Below are 22,790 nucleotides of genomic sequence, written 5' to 3' on the forward strand. Positions count from 1 at the left end.
GGGAAGCACAGGCGAAGCACAGCTACTTAGGCGAAGCACTGCTACTTGGGCGCAGAGATCACGCAACACATGAAATCCCACGAACATACCGGTGTGAATAGTAGCTGCCTGGCTATTTTCCCAACAGTACATAAATGGCGATGAACATGGCTGATTTTGTGTGAGCCAGAACCATACCTATATACAAGAGTTTACAGAAAATGAGTGGAAATAGAACGACAGGAGGAGGAGGTTGCGATCGCTCAACAGCCTGAGGACGTGAGGATGAGAGCCAACACAAACTGATGGTGTGAATGTGGGGGAATATGCCAATCTATGCCGACTGAAATAGAGTGTCTGTGCTGTGGCGAGTGGGGCAGTTTACTGCCATCGATGACCAGGCTCAGCGCGTCAGATCAAGATGAGCGTGCCCGCAGTGTCACAGCTAACTTTACCGAGGATTTCACGGCGCTGATCCATCCAGCAGTACTCGATTTTTTTCCCCGGTGTGATAAAGTGAACTGGAAAAAACGCCCCACGCCGAATAGACCAAATGGACAGCTCTCCACAGAGTAAGTGATTATTTTAAACATGACACATGTATAGTAAACTGCTTGTAGCTTTCTCCTCATAGTAGTTATACTAAAACTCCTGAGTCAAAAGAACCAGGCAAACTCGGTAAGAGAAATAGCTAACTTAGCCCTCAGTCATTTCATTTTACAGGTAACGATAACAGCGTTTTTTATTTTAGTTTGGTTGTTCATGCTAAACAGGTTGAATTCAACATGAGGTTATACTAGAGGAGGCTAACGTTATTTGAACCGTAGTCTATATACACAGAGCCGGCCCAGCCACTAAGCGACCTTTGCAATTGCAAAGGGCCCCGTGACCAGCAGAGGGCCCCCTAGAGTCACTGCTAGCTAGTGGGTGAAAAAGTTTTTCAACAGTGGGGTTGAAGTTTGGGTCTGCATATTTTTCATGTGATCATGGTGTAAATATTGGGGGGGTTGTAATGCATAGATTTAAATATTGGGGGGGTTATCTCCCCCCCAACCCCCCCACAAACTACGCCCCTGTATGTAAGCCTAATTTTCCGATACCTGTATGGATAACGTTAACCTATCTGCACTAACAAAAGTCGTTAGGAATTGCTTCATATTAACATTAGCCAAAATCATGCTTGTATTAACTTTCATTATGCTACAGTGTTTACATGCTAATAACATGCTGCTGCATGAAATTGGTTTAGTATCATGCCTATATAATTCGATGTGGTGTTAAAGCATTTAACAGCAATATAAATCCAGTTTGGCTTCTACACTAAAGGGCTAACGTTAACATTAATTTATTCCTTATGTCCAGGAGCACTTTTAAAGTAACGTTAAGTTACATGCTACCAGTAAAAAAAAGCACCAGCTGTTGGTGAGTATAAAGGGGTTGTAAAATGATAACCTTCTGCATTTTAAAAATTAATTCTACCTTTATATATAATTATTTTCTTTATGTCATTGCAGCTCCATCAACCACATATCCTAGTTCACAACACAGTCATGTCACTCAAGAAGCTAACAATGTTGGTAAGTTCTGTGTTTTATTTTAACCTAGAAATAGACTTACTTTTTCCCAAGGAGACGCACACAAATACATAAGTACTAAATAAGTTTGGATTTGAATAGTTCTATTGAAATGTTACCTTATTCTTATTATTGTTACTATTGATCTTGTTTGTGGTGTTTTAGATGTTATTGTTTTGTTTATTTGAAAAATTCAAACATTTGAATGTTCTATTTATTATATTATATAATATTTTATTTAAATGTTATTCTATTTGCTCTATTTAATTTAAATTATATATATATATATATGCTGTAGTTTGTGACTCTTAAAATCTGTTGTCAAATAAATTATATTTGGTCAGTGAAAATCACTTTATCAGTCTTTTTATTCAGCAAGTTCCTCAGTGTGTATTCAGTCTTGCACTGCCACTCAACTCAGTCAGTGGTATCATCATTTTTTTTTTCTTTTAGACATCAAACATAGTAGATATAATAATAATATGTACCGTATAGTTATTAGGTAATCATTGCTTTTCTTTAGGTCTTAAAATGATCAAAGGGGCCTCCAACCAAATTTTGCTTAAACGTTGAAGTACAGATATCCAGAGTAGCTAGCCATTTATTTCTCAGTTCCACATTCGATGGAATTCTGTGAAACATTACATTCGTGTATGTCCTTTGCTTGTTCTCACAACCTTTTGCTACGCAGGTAATATACATGTTTGCTGTAACTTCTCAAAAAAAAAAAAAACAATCCAAAAGCGAAGACACTCGGTGCAGGTCACGCGTGTTGTTGTTCTTCTTCTTCTGTGTTTTGACTCGTTGCAATGCACACCGGTATGTTGACGGAAGTCGTGGGATTTCATGTGTTGCGTGATCTCTGCGCCCAAGTAGCAGTGCTTCGCCTAAGTAGCTGTGCTTCGCCTGTGCTTCCCCCTAATATAGTCCCAAGTCAATATCTGCCTAGGAAATCGCCTAGTGTTAATCTGCATCGCTATTTGTACTCGTTGTGAATACGCAGGCCACAAGAAGTAATTACGTGGGTTTTTTTTTTTTTTTTTTTTGATCACTTTTACTCGGGCCATGCTAGCTGGCAACAAAGGATTCCATTCATTGTGCTAAGCTAAGCTAGCGCCGACCCTGTCAAACTAAAACAATGCATGCACTGAGACAAAAATGCATTTAACCACCTATCTAAATGTATGAAAGAATGTGAATAAGCCCTATTTCAAAAAACGGCGGAGTGTTCCTTTAAAATGAGGACAACTCTATGTAAACAGGTTCTGTGACTATATCCGTTGACAAATACCAGTAATAGAGAAGTTTCGACTAATGAGTGACTTTTTCTGATCTGGAAAGAATCCATTTTGATGGGGATTTTGCTCACCACATGTGGTTGGATGTACAAGATGATACGGTCATCGGTCATAGAGTTTGGGTCTGAGGAGAGTTTTAGGAAGTGTATATTTACATTGAAGGCCAGTGTCAAATGAAATCACTTCCTGTGTAAATTTAGCACTATATAAGGTGGACTATTAAAAGTAGTCATCATTCTGAGGACCACAGATCATCTGTCTAGACGCACAGCAAGACACAAGAACGAATAATGGAATTTGACGACTACTATGAAAATCCTAATCGCAGAAATATTATGGACACACCTGGACCTCAAAGACACTGCCAGGATGAAGGAAGAGCCCGAAAGTGCAGTAAGCAGAGTTTAATTTGGGTTCATGAAATGAGAACTATTAGATTTAATATTTTACTTACAAATGTTGATTTGAAACCATATACATGAAGTTCTGTGATGAAACTCTATATGGTCCATAACTCAGTCTGCTTGCAATGACATCATCTCTACAGGGCACAGCTGATTGGTTCCTGCTGTATCCGTAGCCAATAAGCTTTTTTGCTCAACATTCAAATACTTGCCTAGATCATTTGCTGTTGTCGGGTCATGACAGAACTGACAATATGGAGTGTATTCACTGATATCTGTGTTTTGTCAGGAGGAAGCAGGGCTTTGGTGATTATCACAGTGTGTCTCGGGATCCTTTGTCTTCTTCTGATTACAGCCATCACACTGCAGCACTTTCAGTGCTCTTCTAAACAAGGTTAGTTGTACGTACATTTATCTTTTTTCCAGTTTTTTTCTTTTATGTATACTGTTTGAACAAGTTTTGTTTCTTTCAGGATTTCTGTGGGGTCCAGATGGCTTGTTTATGTCCAGTGAGTTGATGAGCTGGTCTGACAGCAGGCATTACTGCAGAGATCGAGGAGCTGATCTGGTCATTATCAACACTGAAGAGAAGCAGGTGAGATTGTGTGAGTGACTGTTAATCAATGAGAGGAATCACACTTATTCCTGTTTTTATTCACACACAGAGGCACTTAACTTCATTCATCAAGGAGAGAGTGTGGATTGGTTTGTCTGATATTGAGAATGAGGGGATCATGAAATGGGTGGACGATTCACCACTGAAACAAGGGTAAGTGCAAAAATACTCACAGAAATTCATGTGTATTTATTTATTTTAGTCTTTTTAATTCCCATTTTAAAAATAAGAACATCAAAACCTCCAGAAAATTTCTGAAGACAGCTTTTGCCACAAACACGTAAAGCAAAACCTCAAAAGGCGGTCCCTATAAATACATTCTATTTAAAAAAAAACTTCTCTCTTTTACTTTTCTGCAATTTCACTTCTGCTTTATGTTTACTCTAGAAATGCAGTGCTGAGATTACTGTTATTTTATGATTTATGTATTTGTTGCGTGTGACATTCATACATTGTTTGTTGTTTAGTTGAGGTTATGAATAATTAAAAATCTGACACATTTTATTCAGGTTTTGGGCTGATGGTGAGCCGAATAACTATAATGCTGCACATGAGGACTGTATTGAACTGATCCCTAAAAAACACACCCTGAACAACTGGAATGATCTCAGATGCTCTGAGAAGAAAAAAGGGATTTGTGAGAAATAGGGATCATCCTGTTTTTTCATCCTTAAATTTGTGTTACCTTATGGAATCAATCAATAGTGATCACATAATTCATTATTAAGAGCCCTGTCTTTTAAAACAATGCAAGTTGAATTCATCAAGCATTAACTGCTTTCATGTGAAATGTAATGCTGCACACTTTAGATCTGACGTGTTCATGTCTTGCTCCATTATAAGCAGCTGTTAATTAGAACTTCTTCTGGATGTTATCAAGCATCTCGTTTGTTAGTCTGAAGTGTTGAGCTGACAATCACAGTAAAATGTAGAAGTCTAAAGTGTCCCAGATTCTGATATTGAGTGTGAAACTGCTTTTATGTTGTGTTGCTTTCGTTTTCAATAAAATGGTAAAATAATAACCATGATTACCATAGTAAACTTCATTTGTGTTTTTATGTAATGTAATTGCTTTTTTTTTTTTTTTTTGTAGGTAAGAGTTGAAAACTGTTAAACTTTGGCCCTATCCCAAATGACACCCTAAAAACTCTCGGTCTTCCATGAGTCCACACTTTCGTGACGTTACACCGCTTTGACTGTCGGGAAGCACGCGCATTGTAAGTCCACAAGACCGAAAGCGAATATGAAGTGTTATTTGGGGCAGGGCCATTGGGTAAAACGCAACACTCGTCACTGTCACTTTTTAACCAGCCGTCCAATCACAGTGGAGGAGGGGTGGGACAAATACTACACCGACCAATCATTCTTCTTGTACACCGACTGAAGAACAACGGAGAAGTTAATATTGCTGGTTATTGCATTTTTGCATATATTATGGACACACATTAATTGAATATTTATTGTTAGGCAAATGGCCTATTAGTCTCTTTTGCATTTATGCAATGTAAGGGAGTCCAGAAGATTCCACAGCGTTCCTGGACACGTAATAAATGTAGTTGTAACAAAGACTATGGAATAACACAAGACACATCACTCGTGTTGTTTTGAATGGGGAAAAGTGTAACGCTCAATATGACGTAATAGTCCCGCCTTCTAAATAAGAGCCAATCACGACTGTTAAAGTCATCGCGTCACTACAGCCATCAGAAGCTCCGGTTCCCATAATAATATTATGGGTGCCGGAAAAAAAAAAGTCAGAGGTGCTTCCACAGCGCATTAGCTTGATCCAGGTGGAAAATTACGTTTTCTGTCATGATTCGAGCGTTTATAAATACAATTTACGAGACAGTTGTTGTCAGATTTCTTTTGTTTATTCAAATATGACATTTATTCGTAAGCTTGGCAAACAGTTTTGGAGAATTTGATGTTTCCCCATTCAAAGAGAGAGGAGCTGCACTTCCACGCCTGAGAGGCATTTCAAAGATGGCCGCCTAGTGAAATGACTTGTCTTAAAGGGACTTCAGTTGTAATTCATAGAAAGACAAAAAACAAAACAAAACAAAAAAATCACAGAAAGACATGCTGAATGAGCGTGCATGTGTATCTTATTTACGAATGATTGGAATTCATTAATATACACACATTTTACTATCAAATCAGATGTTTATGAGAGTTTTCGAGAAGGTCTGTTTTACACGCAAATTACTCTGAATTTACTTATATATTTACAAAGTTTAATGAATGAGGACCATTGTGTCATGCAAAGAAAAGGGATCAATTCAAACTATAGTCTCATATAGCCAGATCAAACTATTATAACAGTGTAATTTTATCCTCATCTGTCGACATGATGCTAGTGAATCACAGAGCAGATGCAAACATATCCACATCGTTACGATCAGATGCTTTCTGAACTTCTGTTTTCTCACCGTTTTGTGTTTATTTTGTTACTGGGAGGAATTTGTACTATTTACTCATCTAAAGTTGCTCTCAGCAGTGTGGACGGCATCTGGATGTTTGTTAACAGTACATCGCTGCAAAGGTATTTCCCACTTTTTACTTCTAAACGAAGAATGAAAAAGAACTTTGCCGCGAGTATTTCGAGACATTGAGTCACGTTCAGTCTCTAGTGCGTTCAATAAGCTGCTGGCTGCAGTTCACTTAACGGCCACTGGTGTCGCTAATAACAAGGGATTCTGAATTGCCCCTTTAAACATTTTGTGAAGAGAGGCTTAATTGGTAATTGGATGATCAGCTGGCGGTCCTTAAAAGTCCTCTTCCGCTTGACAGAAGAGGCCTGTTGTGGCTTCGGGTCGGTCGCAATGGCTCAGCCAGGACAAAATATTGTTTTCTCGTGTTTCTTTTGGTTGTGTGTTTGTTGTTTGGAACTTATTTATGCTATGTTTTTAATAAGCGTAGTTAGATAAGCTTTATTGTAGTTTCTTTTCTTTTCTTTGTGTTAGGTTAATTACGTTGCTGTTTAATTTCGTTAGATTGGGTTTTGTTTGTTATTTTGGGTCTTGGGTCTCTCTGACGAGAGTACCACTCTATTGATTTATTTCTCTATTGTTTTTTTGTTAATGAATTCTACTTTATTGTAATTTACTTCTGTGATTCATAATACATTTATATTATAATTTATGGTTTTTGCCTTCTTTGGTATTCGTTATTCGGTTCTTTTGATCTGACGGCCTGCTGGAATCTGGTCGTATTTTTTTTTTTCTTTAGTTTATTGCGTCTTACCCCTAGCGGACGTAATAAAATGGGGGCTCGTCCATTTCATCTGATTCGTTTGTAAGTAGGCCTATGATTTGCCTTGCTGGTGAGTAGTTATTTCATTGTCTGATTGGCGGATTTTTTTGTACGGAGTATAATTATGGAGTTTAGTTTTGAGGCCTTTACACAGTCTCCTACGATAGAGTCTTTACAATCATGCCGTACATCTGACTTAATTCTTGTTGCAGATTATTATGATATATCTATATCTAAAGTGGCCACTAAACAGGTAATACAAGACGTGGTACAGGAGAATTTGGTGTTGGATGGGGTGTTGAAAGTTGAACCGGTGGTACGGGATGTCAATGCTGCTTATGCGACGGATGGGTTAGGAGAGGAGGCAGTTCAAATTCCAACAGTAGAGACAAATCCATTGATAGGTCTGAATACATCGGACCTTAAACTGGCTATACGACTTAAAGAGCTTGATTTGCAAGTTAAGTGACAAGAACATGATACGCAGCTTCTGAGCGTTAGGCAGTGTGAACTTGAGGCGTGCCGTGTTTCGACTGTGCCGGTGAGTGTATCACAACCTCCTATGGCGTCTGTCCCCAGTGTTCCTTCTGTTACTTCTCCTGTTCCACTTTCTCCAAGTAGGGGAATTTGATATCAGTAGGCAGATTCGTTTAGTTCCTTCATTTCGAGAAACGGAGATTGATTCTTACTTCTGTGCGTTTGAGCAAATCACTGTCGTTTTGCAGTGGCCAAGAGAAATTTGAAAAAAACTGACAGCCTATAGTATTTATTTCTCATATATGGAATATTGTTGAAATGCAAATATAATATGTTCAACTAGATGTTATTGTGACTCCATGATGTTAAGTTTTATTTAACAAAATATTAAAATCCTCAGCTTTTGTTCTGAGTGTAAAGTGGGCATCATGTACATACACACACAAAAAACATATAGACTACACATTGAGAAGATGTATTCCTGTTTATTGGCCCACACAACATCAACAAATGACAATGCCCTGCTTTCACATATAATTGGTGACCATTATAAGTCAAGTCACCTTCATTTATATAGTGCTTTTAACAATATGGATTGTTTCAAAGCAGCTTTACAGTGATAATAGGAAATTATCCTTTTTAGGCTTTACAACAGCTCTAGGATAAAGTTATTGTCCAGCTAAAGTTAGTTTTGATTGATTGATGTACTTCCGTTGCGAAGATCATTAGTAATTAACTTAGGGGCCGCTAACACAACACCGTTCTAACAGGAAAACCTCAAACCTTGAAAACGCAAACCCCCGAAACGCAGATGTCGCGCACATGCGCATTACTAATGAAGATATAAATGTGCATGGGTATAATGTTTTTCGCAGTGACAGGCCGAAGAAAGGTGGTGGCGTAGCTATCTATGTTAAGTCAAGATTTGGTGCATCAGTTGTTCTGTCTGAGTCTTTTTGTAAGCAAATGGAGTTTTTGGCCTTAAATGTTGAGATATTTAAGTCCCTTTCAATAACTGTTGTGGGGTGTTATAGACCTCCATCGGCCTCCAGGGAGGCTTTATCATCTTTAAAGCTTCTTTTGTCCAGATTAAACTATAGGGAACTTTTATTGGCCGGGGACTTGAATTGGGACTGGCTAAGTGATGGTTCTGATGAATTTAAATCTTTCTGTGATTCTATCAGTCTTAGCCAGTTGGTAAATGTACCTACAAGGCCTAATCTCAAAAATCCAGATAAATCTACTTTAATCGACTTGATTCTAACAAATGTCCCTCATAAATTTTTATCCATGGGTGTCTTTTGTAATGATCTGAGTGATCATTGTGTTATTGCTACTTCGAGAGGCAGTAAAATACCCAAATGTTAATCGCAAATTATTAGAAAGAGGAATTTGAAAAACTTTAATGAACAAGCCTATCATCATGATTTATCTTTGATTAACTGGGGACAGCTAGGCCTGTTGCCTGACGTTGAGCTTGCCTGGACACTTTTTAAGGAGAATTTTGAGAAAATTGTAAATAAACATGCTCCTTGGACAAAGCACAGAGTGAAGGGACGGGAAAACCCTTGGTTTTCTTCAGAGTTGTCAGACATTATCCATCAGCGAAATGTGGCATGGGCTAAAGCTAGAAATGGTGATTCTGCCACTGACTGGTCCATTTTCAGACAACTAAGAAATAAATGTACCTCTCTTATCAAAAAGGCTAAATCAGAATATTATTTATCAGTTACAAGTGAAAACCTCAATAATCCACAGAAATTCTGGAAAGTCATCAAGTCTCTTTCGGTGAATAAAAGTAATGAAGCCCTCCCAAAATTTGTCTTAAAAAACTCTCTCCCAGTCTACGACAGAGTTGATGTCTTAAATTGCTTTAATGAGCATTTTGTATCAGTTGGTTCTCTGTCCGAGTCGACAGGAGTAGTCGCTGTTACTCCATGCACAGACCCCCCAGTGTTTTCTGGAGAGCCTTTTAATTTTGTTTCTTTTACTGTGCAGCAGGTGCACGGAGCTCTTAAAGCGTTAGATCACAGAAAACCTCCTGGACCAGATTTAATAGAGCCTTACTTTTTGAAAAAGGCGGCTGATTTTGTTGCAGAGCCCCTTACAATTCTTTTTAATCTGTCAATTCAAAACAATGAAATACCATCAGTTTGGAAGTCAGCTTTTGTTACTCCCTTGTTTAAAGGAGGTGATCCAGCAGTTTTAACTAACTATCGGCCTATATCTAATTTGTGTGTTTTGTCAAAAATTTTAGAATCCCTTGTTTCAGACCAAATAAAAGAGTTTTTATACTCAAATGAACTCCTTTCTAAACTGCAATCAGGCTTCAGGAAAAAGCACAGTACCATTACTGCTGTTACAAAAGTAATTAATGACATACTTGTCGCTCTTGATAGAAAGCAATTCTGTGCATCACTTTTTCTTGATCTGTCGAAAGCTTTTGACACAGTGGACCATGCTGTTCTAAAGCATAGGCTTCTTTGTCTGGGATTGTCTGATTGTGTAGTTTTCTGGTTCATGAATTATCTGAGTGACAGGACTCAGTGCATTAAATGTGATGGTTTATGTTCTGCATTAGTGAAGGTCCACAAGGGGGTGCCACAAGGCTCAATATTAGGTCCTCTCTTGTTTATTATGTATATAAATGAATTAGGCCAAAATGTGTCGGATGCTAATATGCATTTCTATGCTGATGACACGATTATTTATTGTTTTGGATCATCCCCAGCTAAAGCGGTTGAGTCTTTGCAGAAAGCTTTTGATGTGGTTCAACGCACGCTTCTGCAGCTTAAGCTGGTTCTCAATGCTGATAAGACCAAACTGATGCTGTTTAGTAATACTAAGAAGGTTTCTCAAGCTCCTCCTCCTGTGTTCACTTTGTCTGGAAATGTCAGAGTTGGTTCATTCTTATAAGTACCTTGGTATCTGGCTTGATGATGCTCTCACTTTTAAGCCTCATATAGACAACCTCGTGAAGAAACTCAAACTTAAACTGTCCTTTTTCTTTCGAAATAAATTTTGTTTTTCTTTTAAAGCAAAAAAGCAGCTAGTCACTGCAACATTTTTATCTGTCTTAGATTATGGAGACCTGGTGTATAGGACCGCTTCATCACAATGTCTGCATAAGATTGACACTGTTTATCATGCGTCTCTGAGATTTATTACGAATTGTAAAAACTTGACCCATCATTGTGAATTATATTCCAGAGTGGGATGGCCATCGTTGTCCAACAGGAGATCAGGGCACTGGCATATTTTTATCTATAAGGCCATGCTTGGTCTGTTGCCATCCTACATCTGTAGTTTAATTACATGGAGAAGTGTTGGTTCTTATTCATTGCGATCAAATGATCACTTGCTGCTCTTTGTTCCATTTGCCCGTACAGAACTGGGAAAAAGGGCTTTTGTCTACTCCGCTCCTTCTGCATGGAACTTTTTGCAAAAAGACTTGAAATTATCTGAACTTATTTCCTTAAATGCTTTTAAGTCCAGATTGAGAGAACCGGAAATGACCTGTTTAAATTGTAAATGTTTTTAATTATTTGTGTTGTATAACTTTTATAAATGTAATTGATTGTGTTTTTGCTGCCTCTTGGCCAGGACTCCCTTGAAAAAGAGGTTTTTAACCTCAATGGGACTTTCCTGGTTAAATAAAGGTTAAATAAATTAAAAAAAATTACGTGTTCAGTCCAAATGTATGCGCGTTTAAATATATATGTGTGCAGGCGTGTAGACGTGATTCCTTCTTTACAAATCAACCCTCAATAAACTACTTGTCTGGCCTTAAACATTTATAATACAGAAATTTTTTGTCACGTCCACATAGCCACGTGAACCGGAATTAACCCGAAAACATTTTATCTGTAGAGAGGTAAAGGGAGGGGAGGGAGACCTTCACAGGGGAGAGACTGGTTGACACTTCAGGACTGCGCTGTCGTCTCGTTCAGGCGCATGCAGGTCCTTCATCAGATCTGGATACGGCCTGGATCCGGCCGACTGCGGTAAACCTTGTGATAAACAGAGAGACTAATATTAGCGTAGATGCCATTCTTCTCATGATGTAACGAGTACATCAGGATTTATGGGAAGTGTTCCCGGTTCCGGCTGACCTAATCTATGCAGCCTAACGTTGAATTAAAGAAGTCTATAAGGTGTTATGTGTATGCTAGGTCAAAGAGATGAGTTTTTAGTCTAGATTTGAACTGACAGAGTGTGTCTGCTTCCCGGACAATGTTAGGAAGACTGATCCAAAGTTTTGGTGCTAAAAAGGAAAAGGATCTACCGCCAGCAGTCGATTTTGATATTCTAGGTATTATCAACTGGCCGGAATAAGTGAACAACATACACATTTCCTTAAATGAGGCTATTGTATTAGTTGATGGCTTTTTTGGTAGACAACATGTGATTGAATGTACAGTACACAAACTTAGTATTGGTGTGCATAGAGTTTTTAAGTTGGACTGAAATTCTTATCAAATGCCAGCATAAAATCACTTCCTGTTTAGGGTTGGCACTATTATAGCACTATATTTCCTATGAATATGTCAGAGTTTCTGCTTTTATATGACGTGTATTTAGATATAATTATTTTTCTATTTACTGTACTCAACATGTTCAACATGTTTTTCTTCGCAGTAAGCAGAAAATGACTTTAAAGCAGAAATGGTGTAGCAGATGTGTCGCTAATGTTGGAGGAAATGAGAATTGTTGCATACAATTTCTGATATTGTTTTCTAGGAACAATATTTCAGAGTTTCTGCATTTATATGATGTGTATTAACATCATTTTCCATGGAATTTACTTTTTTATACGCTACAGTAAAACAGTTACAGATGTTTGTCATTTTAAAACAACACACTCTTTAAAAAGGCCTGTCTGTTAAAGACAACATTGGATTATTTACAAAGGCTGCTTAATTATTATTCCTAATAATATGGTGTGAATTGTTATCGTCAGGAGGACGCAGGTGTTTGGTGTTGATGACAGTGTGTCTCGGGCTCATTTGTGTTCTTCTACTGGTCTTCATCACACTGTACATCACCATCACAGCAGAGAGAGACCTGTTAAAGAGTTACAAGAACACAGTTGAAGAGTTCAATCACACTATCATCAGCTTACAGGACAAGAACACTGATCTAATGACTGAAAAAGACCAACTGAAGAACAACTTCAGCTCTTTGAGTCAGAAGAAACTGGAGTTATAATACAGTCACGTTGTTTGATGAACTAAAGAAAGAAGCATCTAAACGAACTCAGTACACATCTGCTTAAAGAACTTAATTATATAATTTACTTCAGTTACTGAAGCATTCAGTTGAACTGACTGCTTCATTGTTACTTTTCCGTGTTACTAATGTGTTCACACACCGAACAACAATGGGGATTTTTATTTTTCTGCATTTTCATTTCTGCTTTAGCTCCTTCTCTTTATCTTGTCTTTGGGTTTTCCCTTCAACGAGGCAAAGGAAGCAGTGTTTCCACAAAAAAAAAAAAAAAAACTGAAATAAGATATTAATCCACAGTACAAAAATAAAACAACGCAAATCCCGCCTCTCATTTTCATGCGCATCAAATCAGTCTGACTTAATAGGCATAAATATTGGTGTTAATGAGAATACTAATTAAAAAGTAAACAACTCACCCATATCACCGCTTTATTCACATCAGATTCACCTGAAATGACTTGAAAACCTGTAAGTGTGTTTGGGCTTTTAAATGTGCAGTCAGCTTGGTGAAATGAAAGGCACATCTCCGTGTCTGTGACCAGGGACAGCGCTAGGCCTGTTTTAGGGAGGACTGAAGTGATAATTGAGGAAGAAAAACATCAGGGGCCGTATGTAATATTTTAGTCTTAAGTCTGTCAAAATTTTAAGAATCACATAATTTCTATACATAAACTAGAATAAGTGTGATTCATAAAGGTTCCTACGTGTTGAGACTTGGTCTCAGCTCCTAAATTATTTAAGTGTAACAAGATGGCAGCAGAGAGGAGGAGGCCGCACACTTTTCAATGAAAATATAATGTATTAGAGTTAAATGATGATGAGTTGATCAAATGATAAAAGTTTGATAATCAAGGTATTCTTTTTGTAACACACCTTTAAGAAATGTAATGGCTTCTCCCACTCTACAAACCAATGCACTAACTAGATAAATTAAAGTAATAATAACATTTTTGGCGACTTGCAGCACCGGTGATGACTTGAGCTCATCAGTCCACAGTAAGCAGGGTTTTAAATAGCACTTTTGTGCAGAGGTGTATAGTCCAGGGGTCAGAAAGTAGAAGTCCTGCCATATGTTTATTCCACCCATAAACTCATCCAGCTGATTTCACTAATTAGTTCTCTCTCCTGGCTGGAAAACTGTGCTAATTAGCAAATCCAGGTGATTGGAACAAAATACTGAGGAGGACTTCTACTTTATGAACCTGGACTTTACACCTCTGCTTTTGTGACACTAACCACACCAAACATAAATTCCCCGGTGTTAAATTAACACCGCTCGGTGTTCATATGGGAACCACCAGCAGGGTGTTTAAAGTAACACTGAAGCAGTGTTAGAGTAAATGAGATAATTAAGTGATTAATTGAGTGATGATTGTTCGATTATTGAAGAAACCTGATGATAACAAGCAGACTCACTGAAGAAAAGAGAAACAAAAGAACTACAACTGACTTCCACCCATAGCCTTAGATGAAATCAACTGAAAAGACATGAAATCGTTCTTATTACAAACCAGTTTGACCTTATTTCTGTCATTCATCTACAGAAGATCTTTTTAAGAATTAACAACAAATAACCATTTTTGGTCAGTGATGAGATTAGTGAAGCATTCTACTTCATGACGGTTCAACTATGACCTGATCATCTTTGTTTCTGACTTCCTATGTAACAAATTATGTGTTTTGCTAAACACTGTTACAAAGACCCCAAACATACATAAAAACGTCAAGTGTCAAAATGGGCAAAAAAAAAACAAAAAAAAAAACGAAACACCGATCACCATAATGATGATACAAAACGTATTATTTCCAATAAACCATCAACATCTACACCTCTATTAATTGTAATTGGTAATAAGTGAAGCTGGTAATGCTGTTTGTGGAGTTGTTTGATCCTCCTCTGCTGAGATCTTGAGATATTTAATGTCTTCTTTTCTCTTCAGTTGATTTAATCTCCGGAAGTCAGTTGTAGTTCTTGTGTTTCTCTTTTCTTCAGTGATTCTGCTTGTTATCATAAGGTGTGTTCAATGCTCGATCATCACTCAGTTAATCACTTAATTATCTCATTAATTCTAACACTGCATCAGTGTTACCTTTAAAGCTGGTGGTTCCCATATAAACACAGAGCGGTGTTAAATTTAACACCAGGGATTTAACTGTGTATAGCAGTGGCCAAAACTATCAAAAGTGATAGTTCACCCAAAAATGAAAATTAGCCCATGATTTACTCACCCTGAAGCCGTCCTAGGTGTATACACTGGAAAAAAATGATAGTTGAATTTACTAAAAAAATTTATCGTAAGTGGTTGCACACAATTGATTTTAGATACATTTAAACAAATGCATTAAGTTGAACTTAATAAATTTTAATGCATTTGTTTAAATGTAGCTAAAATCAATTGTGTGCAACCACTTACAATAAAAATTTTTTAGTAAATTCAACGAATCATTTTTTTCAGTGTATGACATTCTTCTTTCAGACGAATACAATTGGAGTTACATTAAAAAATGTTTTCTGCTGTTTTGCACACACGCAAACAGATAATGCAAAATGCAGAACACAAACACCTTCATATATACTGTGAAAATGTTGTAACTCCCTTGTGTTTAATAGCTGTATGGATCATCATCTGTCCCTGGATGCCACACTGATGCAAATTATGATTCAACCCCATTCGGTTAATAAAGGTCCAGTTAGACTTGTCCTGTAAGCTTGTTAATTTTTGGTCACAGATTCCTCTTGTTGCCTTTTATATCACCATGTTTGAATGTACAGTATAGTCATAGTTTGGGTCTGAGGAGAGTTTCAGACTGGAAGTCTGTATTGTCATTAAATGCAGTGTCAAATGAAATCACTTCCTGTTTGGGATTAGCACTAACTGGACAACGCTACTCATCATTCTGAAGATCGCAGCTCATCTGTTAAGACATACTATAAGACACAAGAGCAAATCATGGAATTTGATGCCATTTATGCAAGTTATGAAGATGGTATTGACACAACTGGCCAGGATGAAGGAAAACCTCAAAAGCGCAGTATGTACAATTTCAAGCATTTTTGAAAATTGGGTCAGTGTTTCTGCTTTTTTATGAAGGTGATTAACATGGAGTTTTTTTTTTTTTTTTTCAACATGACCTTATTGTGATATTTGATCAAAGCAATTCCAGATGTTTGTCTTTTAAAATAACATACTATTTAAAAAGCCCTGCTTTCTAAAGACAAAGGTATAGATTACCTAAAAGGGTTGATTTGAAACTTAATTTCTAATAATATGAAAGGTATACACTGATATGAGTGTGTTTTGTCTCTGTTTGTCAGGAGGACGCAGGTGTTTGGTGTTGAAGACAGTGTGTCTCGGGCTCATTTGTGTTCTTCTGCTGGTCTTCATCACACTGTACATCACCATCAAAGCAGAGAGAGACCTGTTAAAGAGTTACAAGAACACAGTTGAAGAGTTCAATCACACTATCATCAGCTTACAGGACAAGAACACTGATCTAATGACTGAAAAAGACCAACTGAAGAACAACTTCAACTCTTTGAATCAGAAGAAACTGGAGTTAGAGACCAGAGTCAATTATCTCAGCGCTGAGAAAAGCCAGTTACAGAGAAGTGCTGATGCTTTGAGTCAGAAGAAACTGGAGTTAGAGACCAGAGTCAATGATCTCAGCGCTGAGAAAAGCCAGTTACAGAGAAGTGCTGATGCTTTGAATCAGAAGAAACTGGAACTGGAGACCAGAGTTGCGTTTTTGAGTGAGGAACTGACAAATGGTTTTAAAGAAGGTTAGAATCCATTTTTTTTTTTTTTTTGTATTCCTACTTTTCTTTATCTTTCATGTACACAGCTTTAGTGTGTGTGTTTCTGTTAGGATATCAGTGTAATTTAGATGGCTTCTTCATGTCCAATAAGCCGATGAGCTGGTCTGAGAGCAGGCAGTTCTGCAGAGATCGAGGTGGTGATCTGGTCATCATCAACACTGAAGAGAAGCAGGTGAGTTTGTGTGAGTGTCTGTTAAAGTATGTCACATAAAACTACACTAAAAAAAATGCTATGTTGGCTTTAATTAACTTTTTTATGTCAACAGGTTCCACGTCACTAGGTTACGTTGGATTTATGTAGCATTATTTATTTCAATTAATTACATAAGGTTAATCCAATGCCGTTTAGTTGAATAAGGTTAAAAGTCTAAATTTTTAAAACAAATTAAGTTAATTAAGTTCAATTATCCTAAAATTAATATTTTTACATTAAACCAAAACATATTTGGTTCATGTTCAGGTTCATATTTGAACCTGTTGACATAAAAAAGTTAATTAAAGCCAACATAGCATTTTTTTGAGTGTACAATATAAGTCGCCGACGCTAGCTCTCGGCATCGCGAAAACGCCACGCTGATATTGATCCTCGTTTTAGTTCTCCTTTTGTCCCAAAGTCCGCTTGCCATGGTCCATGTATGAACGAAACAAGCGCGGCACTAGACGTAACGCAGTTCTCAACGCCTGTCGCCATGGTTACTATGGCAGTACAAGTGTAAACCTGGGTTAACGCGGATATTGCGTCATTGACAGGCAACAAGTGATTCAGGACAAGTCATTATTTAAAATTGGAATTTCTCTAAAATTAAAAATCTTTGGGAACTTTTGGGATATTGTAAGTACACAGTTGCAGGAAATATATCGCACTTTTTGATATTTTATTAAAAAATCTTATATTGTAGCTTTAATGAATGAGAGGAATCAGAATTATTCCTGTTTTTATTCACACACAGATGTGCATAAGTTCATTCAAGGAGAGAGTGTGGATTGGTTTGTCTGACATTGAGAGTGAGGGCAATTTGAAATGGGTGGATAATTCAACACTGATACAAGGGTAAGTGATGATAGAAAACACTCACAGAAAACCACTGTGGATTTAGTTGGTTGGTCTTTTGTAATCTCATTAAATGAAATGAGACCATCATAACTTTAAGAAAACAACTGAAAATATATTTTCTACAAACACAATCATAACAGCATCCACAATAAATGATACTTATAAATAAATTCAAAAGCATCTGCTTATTTTGTATTCCTGAACGAAAAAAATGTGGGGTTCTGAATAACTGAACATCTAATACGTTATTTAGGTTTTGGACTGAGGGTGAGCCGAATGACGAACATGGAATTGAGGACTGTGTTGAAATTATGTCTTCATTTTTATCTTCAAACCTGAACAACTGGAATGATCTCCCATGCTCTGTGAGGAGAAAAGGGATTTGTGAGAAATAGGCTTCATCCCGTCTTCTTGTGGTTTTACTTCCATTATTTTATGGAATCATCTTATTGTGAATGCCCAATTTCTAATTGAGGTTCCTGCTTTTTAAAAACAGTCTGCTTCATTTTATATAAACTTCATAAATATACATTTTATTTCATACTTTTCTGTAATATACAAAATCACAAGCTGATATTCAGATGAAAGGAAATGTAAAATTATCGTTACACTGTAAAAAAGAATACATTGATTTTATTGATATCTAATTAATAAAAATGAGGCAACAGATTACAAGCAATATTATTAATTAAATTTAACAAATTAGAATTGCGTAATAATTAATCAAATTAATTCCTTAAAAGGTAACCATTTAAAATGAGTAAAATTTACAAAATATCTTTTATTGCCAACATTGAAGACACCTGGTGTTAACAAGCAGAATCACTGAAGGAGAAAACCATAATTAAAGTCACCATTGTGGAGATCAGTGTGTGTTTTAGTTGGGCTCTTGACCTTAAATTATTAACTTTTTATAACTTTTATTAAATTATAACAGCCAGATGAACAAATAGAAAAGATGATCTGATGGATGGTTGTGTTTTAACATAATCATTATTTCACAATCATTTGACCTGAATCACTGAACTCATAGAGTCCAATTTATGCGTTAGGTTTACTTTATTAATTATAGCAGCACTGGCCTTGTACAGCATAATATTTTTTAACTTTTACAATGTAAGGCAAATAATTTCTAAAAAGTTTCTCTGACATAAGAAGGAGACACACAGACATCAATAATCAGCCTGTGAATCTCAACAATGGTGACATTTATAAAGCATGTTGCAGTGCATTCTGGTTTCCACCAATCAAAACTCATTCATGGCTCCCATCATGCATTGCTGCATGAATAAATAATGAGCTTATGTTCAGAGGTGATCTGTTTGTCACCATTGCTGAGATTCATACGCTAATTCTTGATGTGTGTTTGTGCCTAAAAAAAACAAAAAAAAAAACATATATATTTTTTTATTTATTTTTTTTTTTTTTTATTGATTTGATCATTTGGATTTCATTGAAAAGGCTAAAAATATTATATTGCTGTAGTTAATAAAGTTAACTTAACTCATAAATTGGACTCTATATGAGTTCAGTGATTCAGGTCTAATGATTGTGAAATAATGATTATGTTAAAACACAACCAACACCATTACATCACCTTTTCTATTTGTTCATCTGGCTGTTATAACTCATGTACAGCAGCCAAACAAAACTTAAAGTTAATAATTTAAGGTCAAGAGCCCAACTAAAACACACACTGATCTCCACAATGGTGACTTTAATTATGGTTTTCTCCTTCAGTGATTCTGCTTGTTAACACCAGGTGTCTTCAATGTTGGCAATAAAAGATATTTTGTAAATTTTACTCATTTTAAATGGTTAACTTTTAAGGAATTCATTTGATTAATTATTACTCAATTCTTAATTAATAATTAATTAATTAATAATATTGCTTGTAATCTGTTGCCTCATTTTTATTAATTAGATAATAAAAATTAGATATTAATAAAATCAATGTATTCTTTTTTACAGTGTATCTTTTATTGCTATAATAAACTCACAACATCCAGTTTCTCACGATGAAGTCTAAAGTTTCCCAGATTGCCCTGATTCATCAGTTATTCTAATATTGAGTGTCTGTGAAACTGCATTGAATTGAATTGCTTTTGCTTTGGACAATTGGCATTATTACCATAGTAAACACACAGCATAACTCTAATGTAATTACATAAATTTAGCTCTTCATATTCCAGTTATGAACATTTTTGAATAAAAAAAAAAAGTTATTTTGGCTCAAACTAAAAATTAGGTAAAAACACAAGACTTAATAAAATGTTTTGTAAAACTAGTTTGGTGAGGTCAGTGCACTGGATCTCCCTCTAAATAAAAAGCTTATCAATAGACATTTTAGTTCACTTAGTTCAGCTTACTCTACTCCTACATCCTACATCACACATCGTCAAGTGTTACTCTTGTGGCGTAAGTCGACTTGTGACTCGACTAACAGATTTATATGTATATTTTCACTTTACAACTATAGACTCTCCCCTGTGAAGGCCTCATCAACACGACAGCCATCGGCACTGATCCTCAACAAACCGATAGTACCCAACATGTCTTGCAGCATGAAACTTTTGATTGTCACCATTGTTGAGATTCATACGCCGATTCTTGATGTCTTTGTGTGTCTGGATGATATGGAAGTTAGAAATGTTGAGAGCATTTACTGTTTTTTAAATCTTTCATGTTTTGTGTCTGTCAAAACTCTGATAGATCTCAATCTGTAAAATCTCTATCAAAAATACGAAACATCACCCATAAAAATACATTAGACAATCAATTAGATCAGTAAATCAGGCCACTAGATGATGATTGTGACTATTAACAAACACTGTATATCCTACTGTAAAACGTAGAGTCAGATTTACTAAATGAAAGAAGTTAATTTCACTGAAATATTAGTGAAAGTTCATAGAAAAAAAGTTATGCAGAGTAAATATACAATTTTATAAATTTGATTAATGTTTTATGTGTTTTTGAGCAAGATGGTACAGGAGAGATCTGATAGTTTAATTTATTAGTTGTGTGTGTCACCATTGTGCTTCAGTCAAACATGAGCAGAGAAACATTGATGTTATGCTTCCGTAATGATGGGCAAATGAAGCTTTGGTGAAACACCGAATCACTTAGAAGAATTGTTTTGAAAATGGGTTCATCACTCGAAGCTTCAGTAACAGCGCCCTCGCCTGGTGAAGTGCCAAGGCTGCATCTAAATGATCCCAGCTAGATAGTGGACAGAAGACTTTAAAGGGTACATAACATGCACAGTTTCACCTAATCTCATGTTAATCTTGAGTACCTATAGAGTAGTAGTGCATCCTTAATATATCCAAAAAGTGTTTAGTTTTATTATATTTATAATAGAAAAATACAGCTTTCCGATTCTCTCCGGAAAAAGCCGAAGTCGTGGAGGCGGAGCTATAGAGTCAAGCGGTAGTGCTTGATTTCCAGCAAAAGACAGAAATCTGATCCAGTTGTACTTACATGAATGGGGTCTTTTATCACTGGGACCGCTCCACGTTTTAATAGCAAACGATTTGCAAATCCAGCGTCGACCTGAGCCTTGTTAATAAAACATTCGTCACTGAAATGACCAGAACACACAACCGCACTTCCTACACTCCGTTGCTGCCCCGGAAAAACAAACTGCATCCACTGTTCCTGTAACACTGGGTTCTTTAGAAAACTGAACACGGTAAGCTTTCCCTCACATCCAAAAACACACTTTTTTGGAGACATTCTTGAACAAATCCTATGCAGCGCTGCGATGATTTCCTGTTGAAGCGCGTTGATGTGCGCGGTCTCGCTCTCCTCTGGTTGACGTGTGCGCGGCCGAGCTTTTCCGGGAGAAATGCTCATATAAGGAGTTCCACTCTGATCTACGTCATTAGATCCACGGTCGAAAAAAAACCAGCCGAAACTTGTACCAACCCGGAAGTAAGATTTTCGGCACAGAAATTCTCTGTTATTCGTCCAAAATATTTTTTTTAAACTTTGCCCATGTTTAGCATGAGAATCCATCTCTTTAACACTGTAAACAACTCTGAATACATGAAACACCATTGTACCCCCCCTTTAAGACGAGTTAAATACAATAAATCTAGTGCACGCACCTAACCTTCAGAGCAGTGGTTCAAATGGAATTGTAGTTAATGGTTTGAAACACGTATCAAAGCTTCAGTGTCAGACTGCCATCACTATGCTGCCGGTTGCTTTATTTAAAAACAGGAACTGTGTGGTTTTAAGTCAGTTGTAATTGTTGTGTTTCATTTTCTGAGAGTGCAAGCATGATGTTGAACCAACATCACATTGTAACACTGACTCAATGCCATTACCATTGATTTATGGATCAAACATTTTTTCAACATTAATTGCTGGAGCAAAAGAGATGTTGATTCAATACAGTTAACATTGACACATTAACATTGTTTTGATGGTTGCTGTCTATCTGGGACCCTAATCAAACACACCTGAACCAGCTCATCAATGTCTTCAGGATTACTAGAAAGCTACAGACAGGAGAGTTTATCAGGGTTGGAGCTAAACTCTGCAGGACAGTGGCCCTCCAGGACTGAGTTTGTCCATCCCAGGTGTAGAGTGTAGATATACTCAGCCCTGTGTTGGGGTTTCCTGGTTACAGATTTCCAAAGACTGTTCTGCCAGTTTACCTTAAATACCCAGAACAGAAGAGTTGTATATATTTACACAAATATTTTTGGATTTGTTGGACCCACTCTCGTGCCCCAAAGGTCACGCCTGGTTTTGGGGGAAAGGAGCCATGATTATCATATATCCTGAAGAGACACCACCCAAAACGGAGAATAGAATTTTCAATCTTGCACATAATATAAGTGACTGTAGTGAAATTGAGACCATTTTACCAAATGCACTGAGACTTTGATTTGAATTTGAATGGGAAACAACAATATATTCACAAGATACATCATGTGTTTTATATTGACATTCTTAGTGAACTTTCAGTGACTTGAGTCAGGGTGAAAGGAGGGAAGTAGGGAGAGGGGGGCTCATAGGGGGAGAGGAGAGAAATCTGGGCAAGGCGGTCCTTATGCTCTTTCTTCTAATCTCCAGAT

At 36.8% G+C, this 22,790-nt stretch overlaps 2 protein-coding genes across 2 annotated transcripts; both read left to right on the plus strand.

Moving 5' to 3' along the window:
• Nucleotides 1-3,141: 3,141 nt before the first annotated feature.
• Nucleotides 3,142-4,689, plus strand: LOC307154742 (CD209 antigen-like protein 2; the record flags this gene model as incomplete). The annotated part of the gene is made up of 5 exons (XM_079864831.1): nucleotides 3,142-3,244; nucleotides 3,545-3,649; nucleotides 3,729-3,850; nucleotides 3,921-4,024; nucleotides 4,381-4,689. 5 exons carry the CDS (start codon nucleotides 3,142-3,144, stop codon nucleotides 4,517-4,519), a joined length of 573 nt encoding a protein of 190 aa, XP_079720957.1. The 3' UTR covers nucleotides 4,520-4,689.
• A 10,999-nt stretch (nucleotides 4,690-15,688) lies between these two features.
• On the plus strand, nucleotides 15,689-19,726 carry LOC307152588 (uncharacterized protein). The gene is made up of 6 exons (XM_079861356.1): nucleotides 15,689-15,862; nucleotides 16,146-16,610; nucleotides 16,697-16,818; nucleotides 17,597-17,697; nucleotides 17,954-18,304; nucleotides 19,672-19,726. Exons 1-5 carry the CDS (start codon nucleotides 15,781-15,783, stop codon nucleotides 18,093-18,095), a joined length of 912 nt encoding a protein of 303 aa, XP_079717482.1. The 5' UTR covers nucleotides 15,689-15,780; the 3' UTR covers nucleotides 18,096-18,304; nucleotides 19,672-19,726.
• Nucleotides 19,727-22,790: the final 3,064 nt, after the last annotated feature.

Source organism: Squalius cephalus (assembly GCF_949319135.1).
Source record: "Squalius cephalus genome assembly, chromosome: 2".
Lineage (NCBI taxonomy): Eukaryota > Metazoa > Chordata > Actinopteri > Cypriniformes > Leuciscidae > Squalius > Squalius cephalus.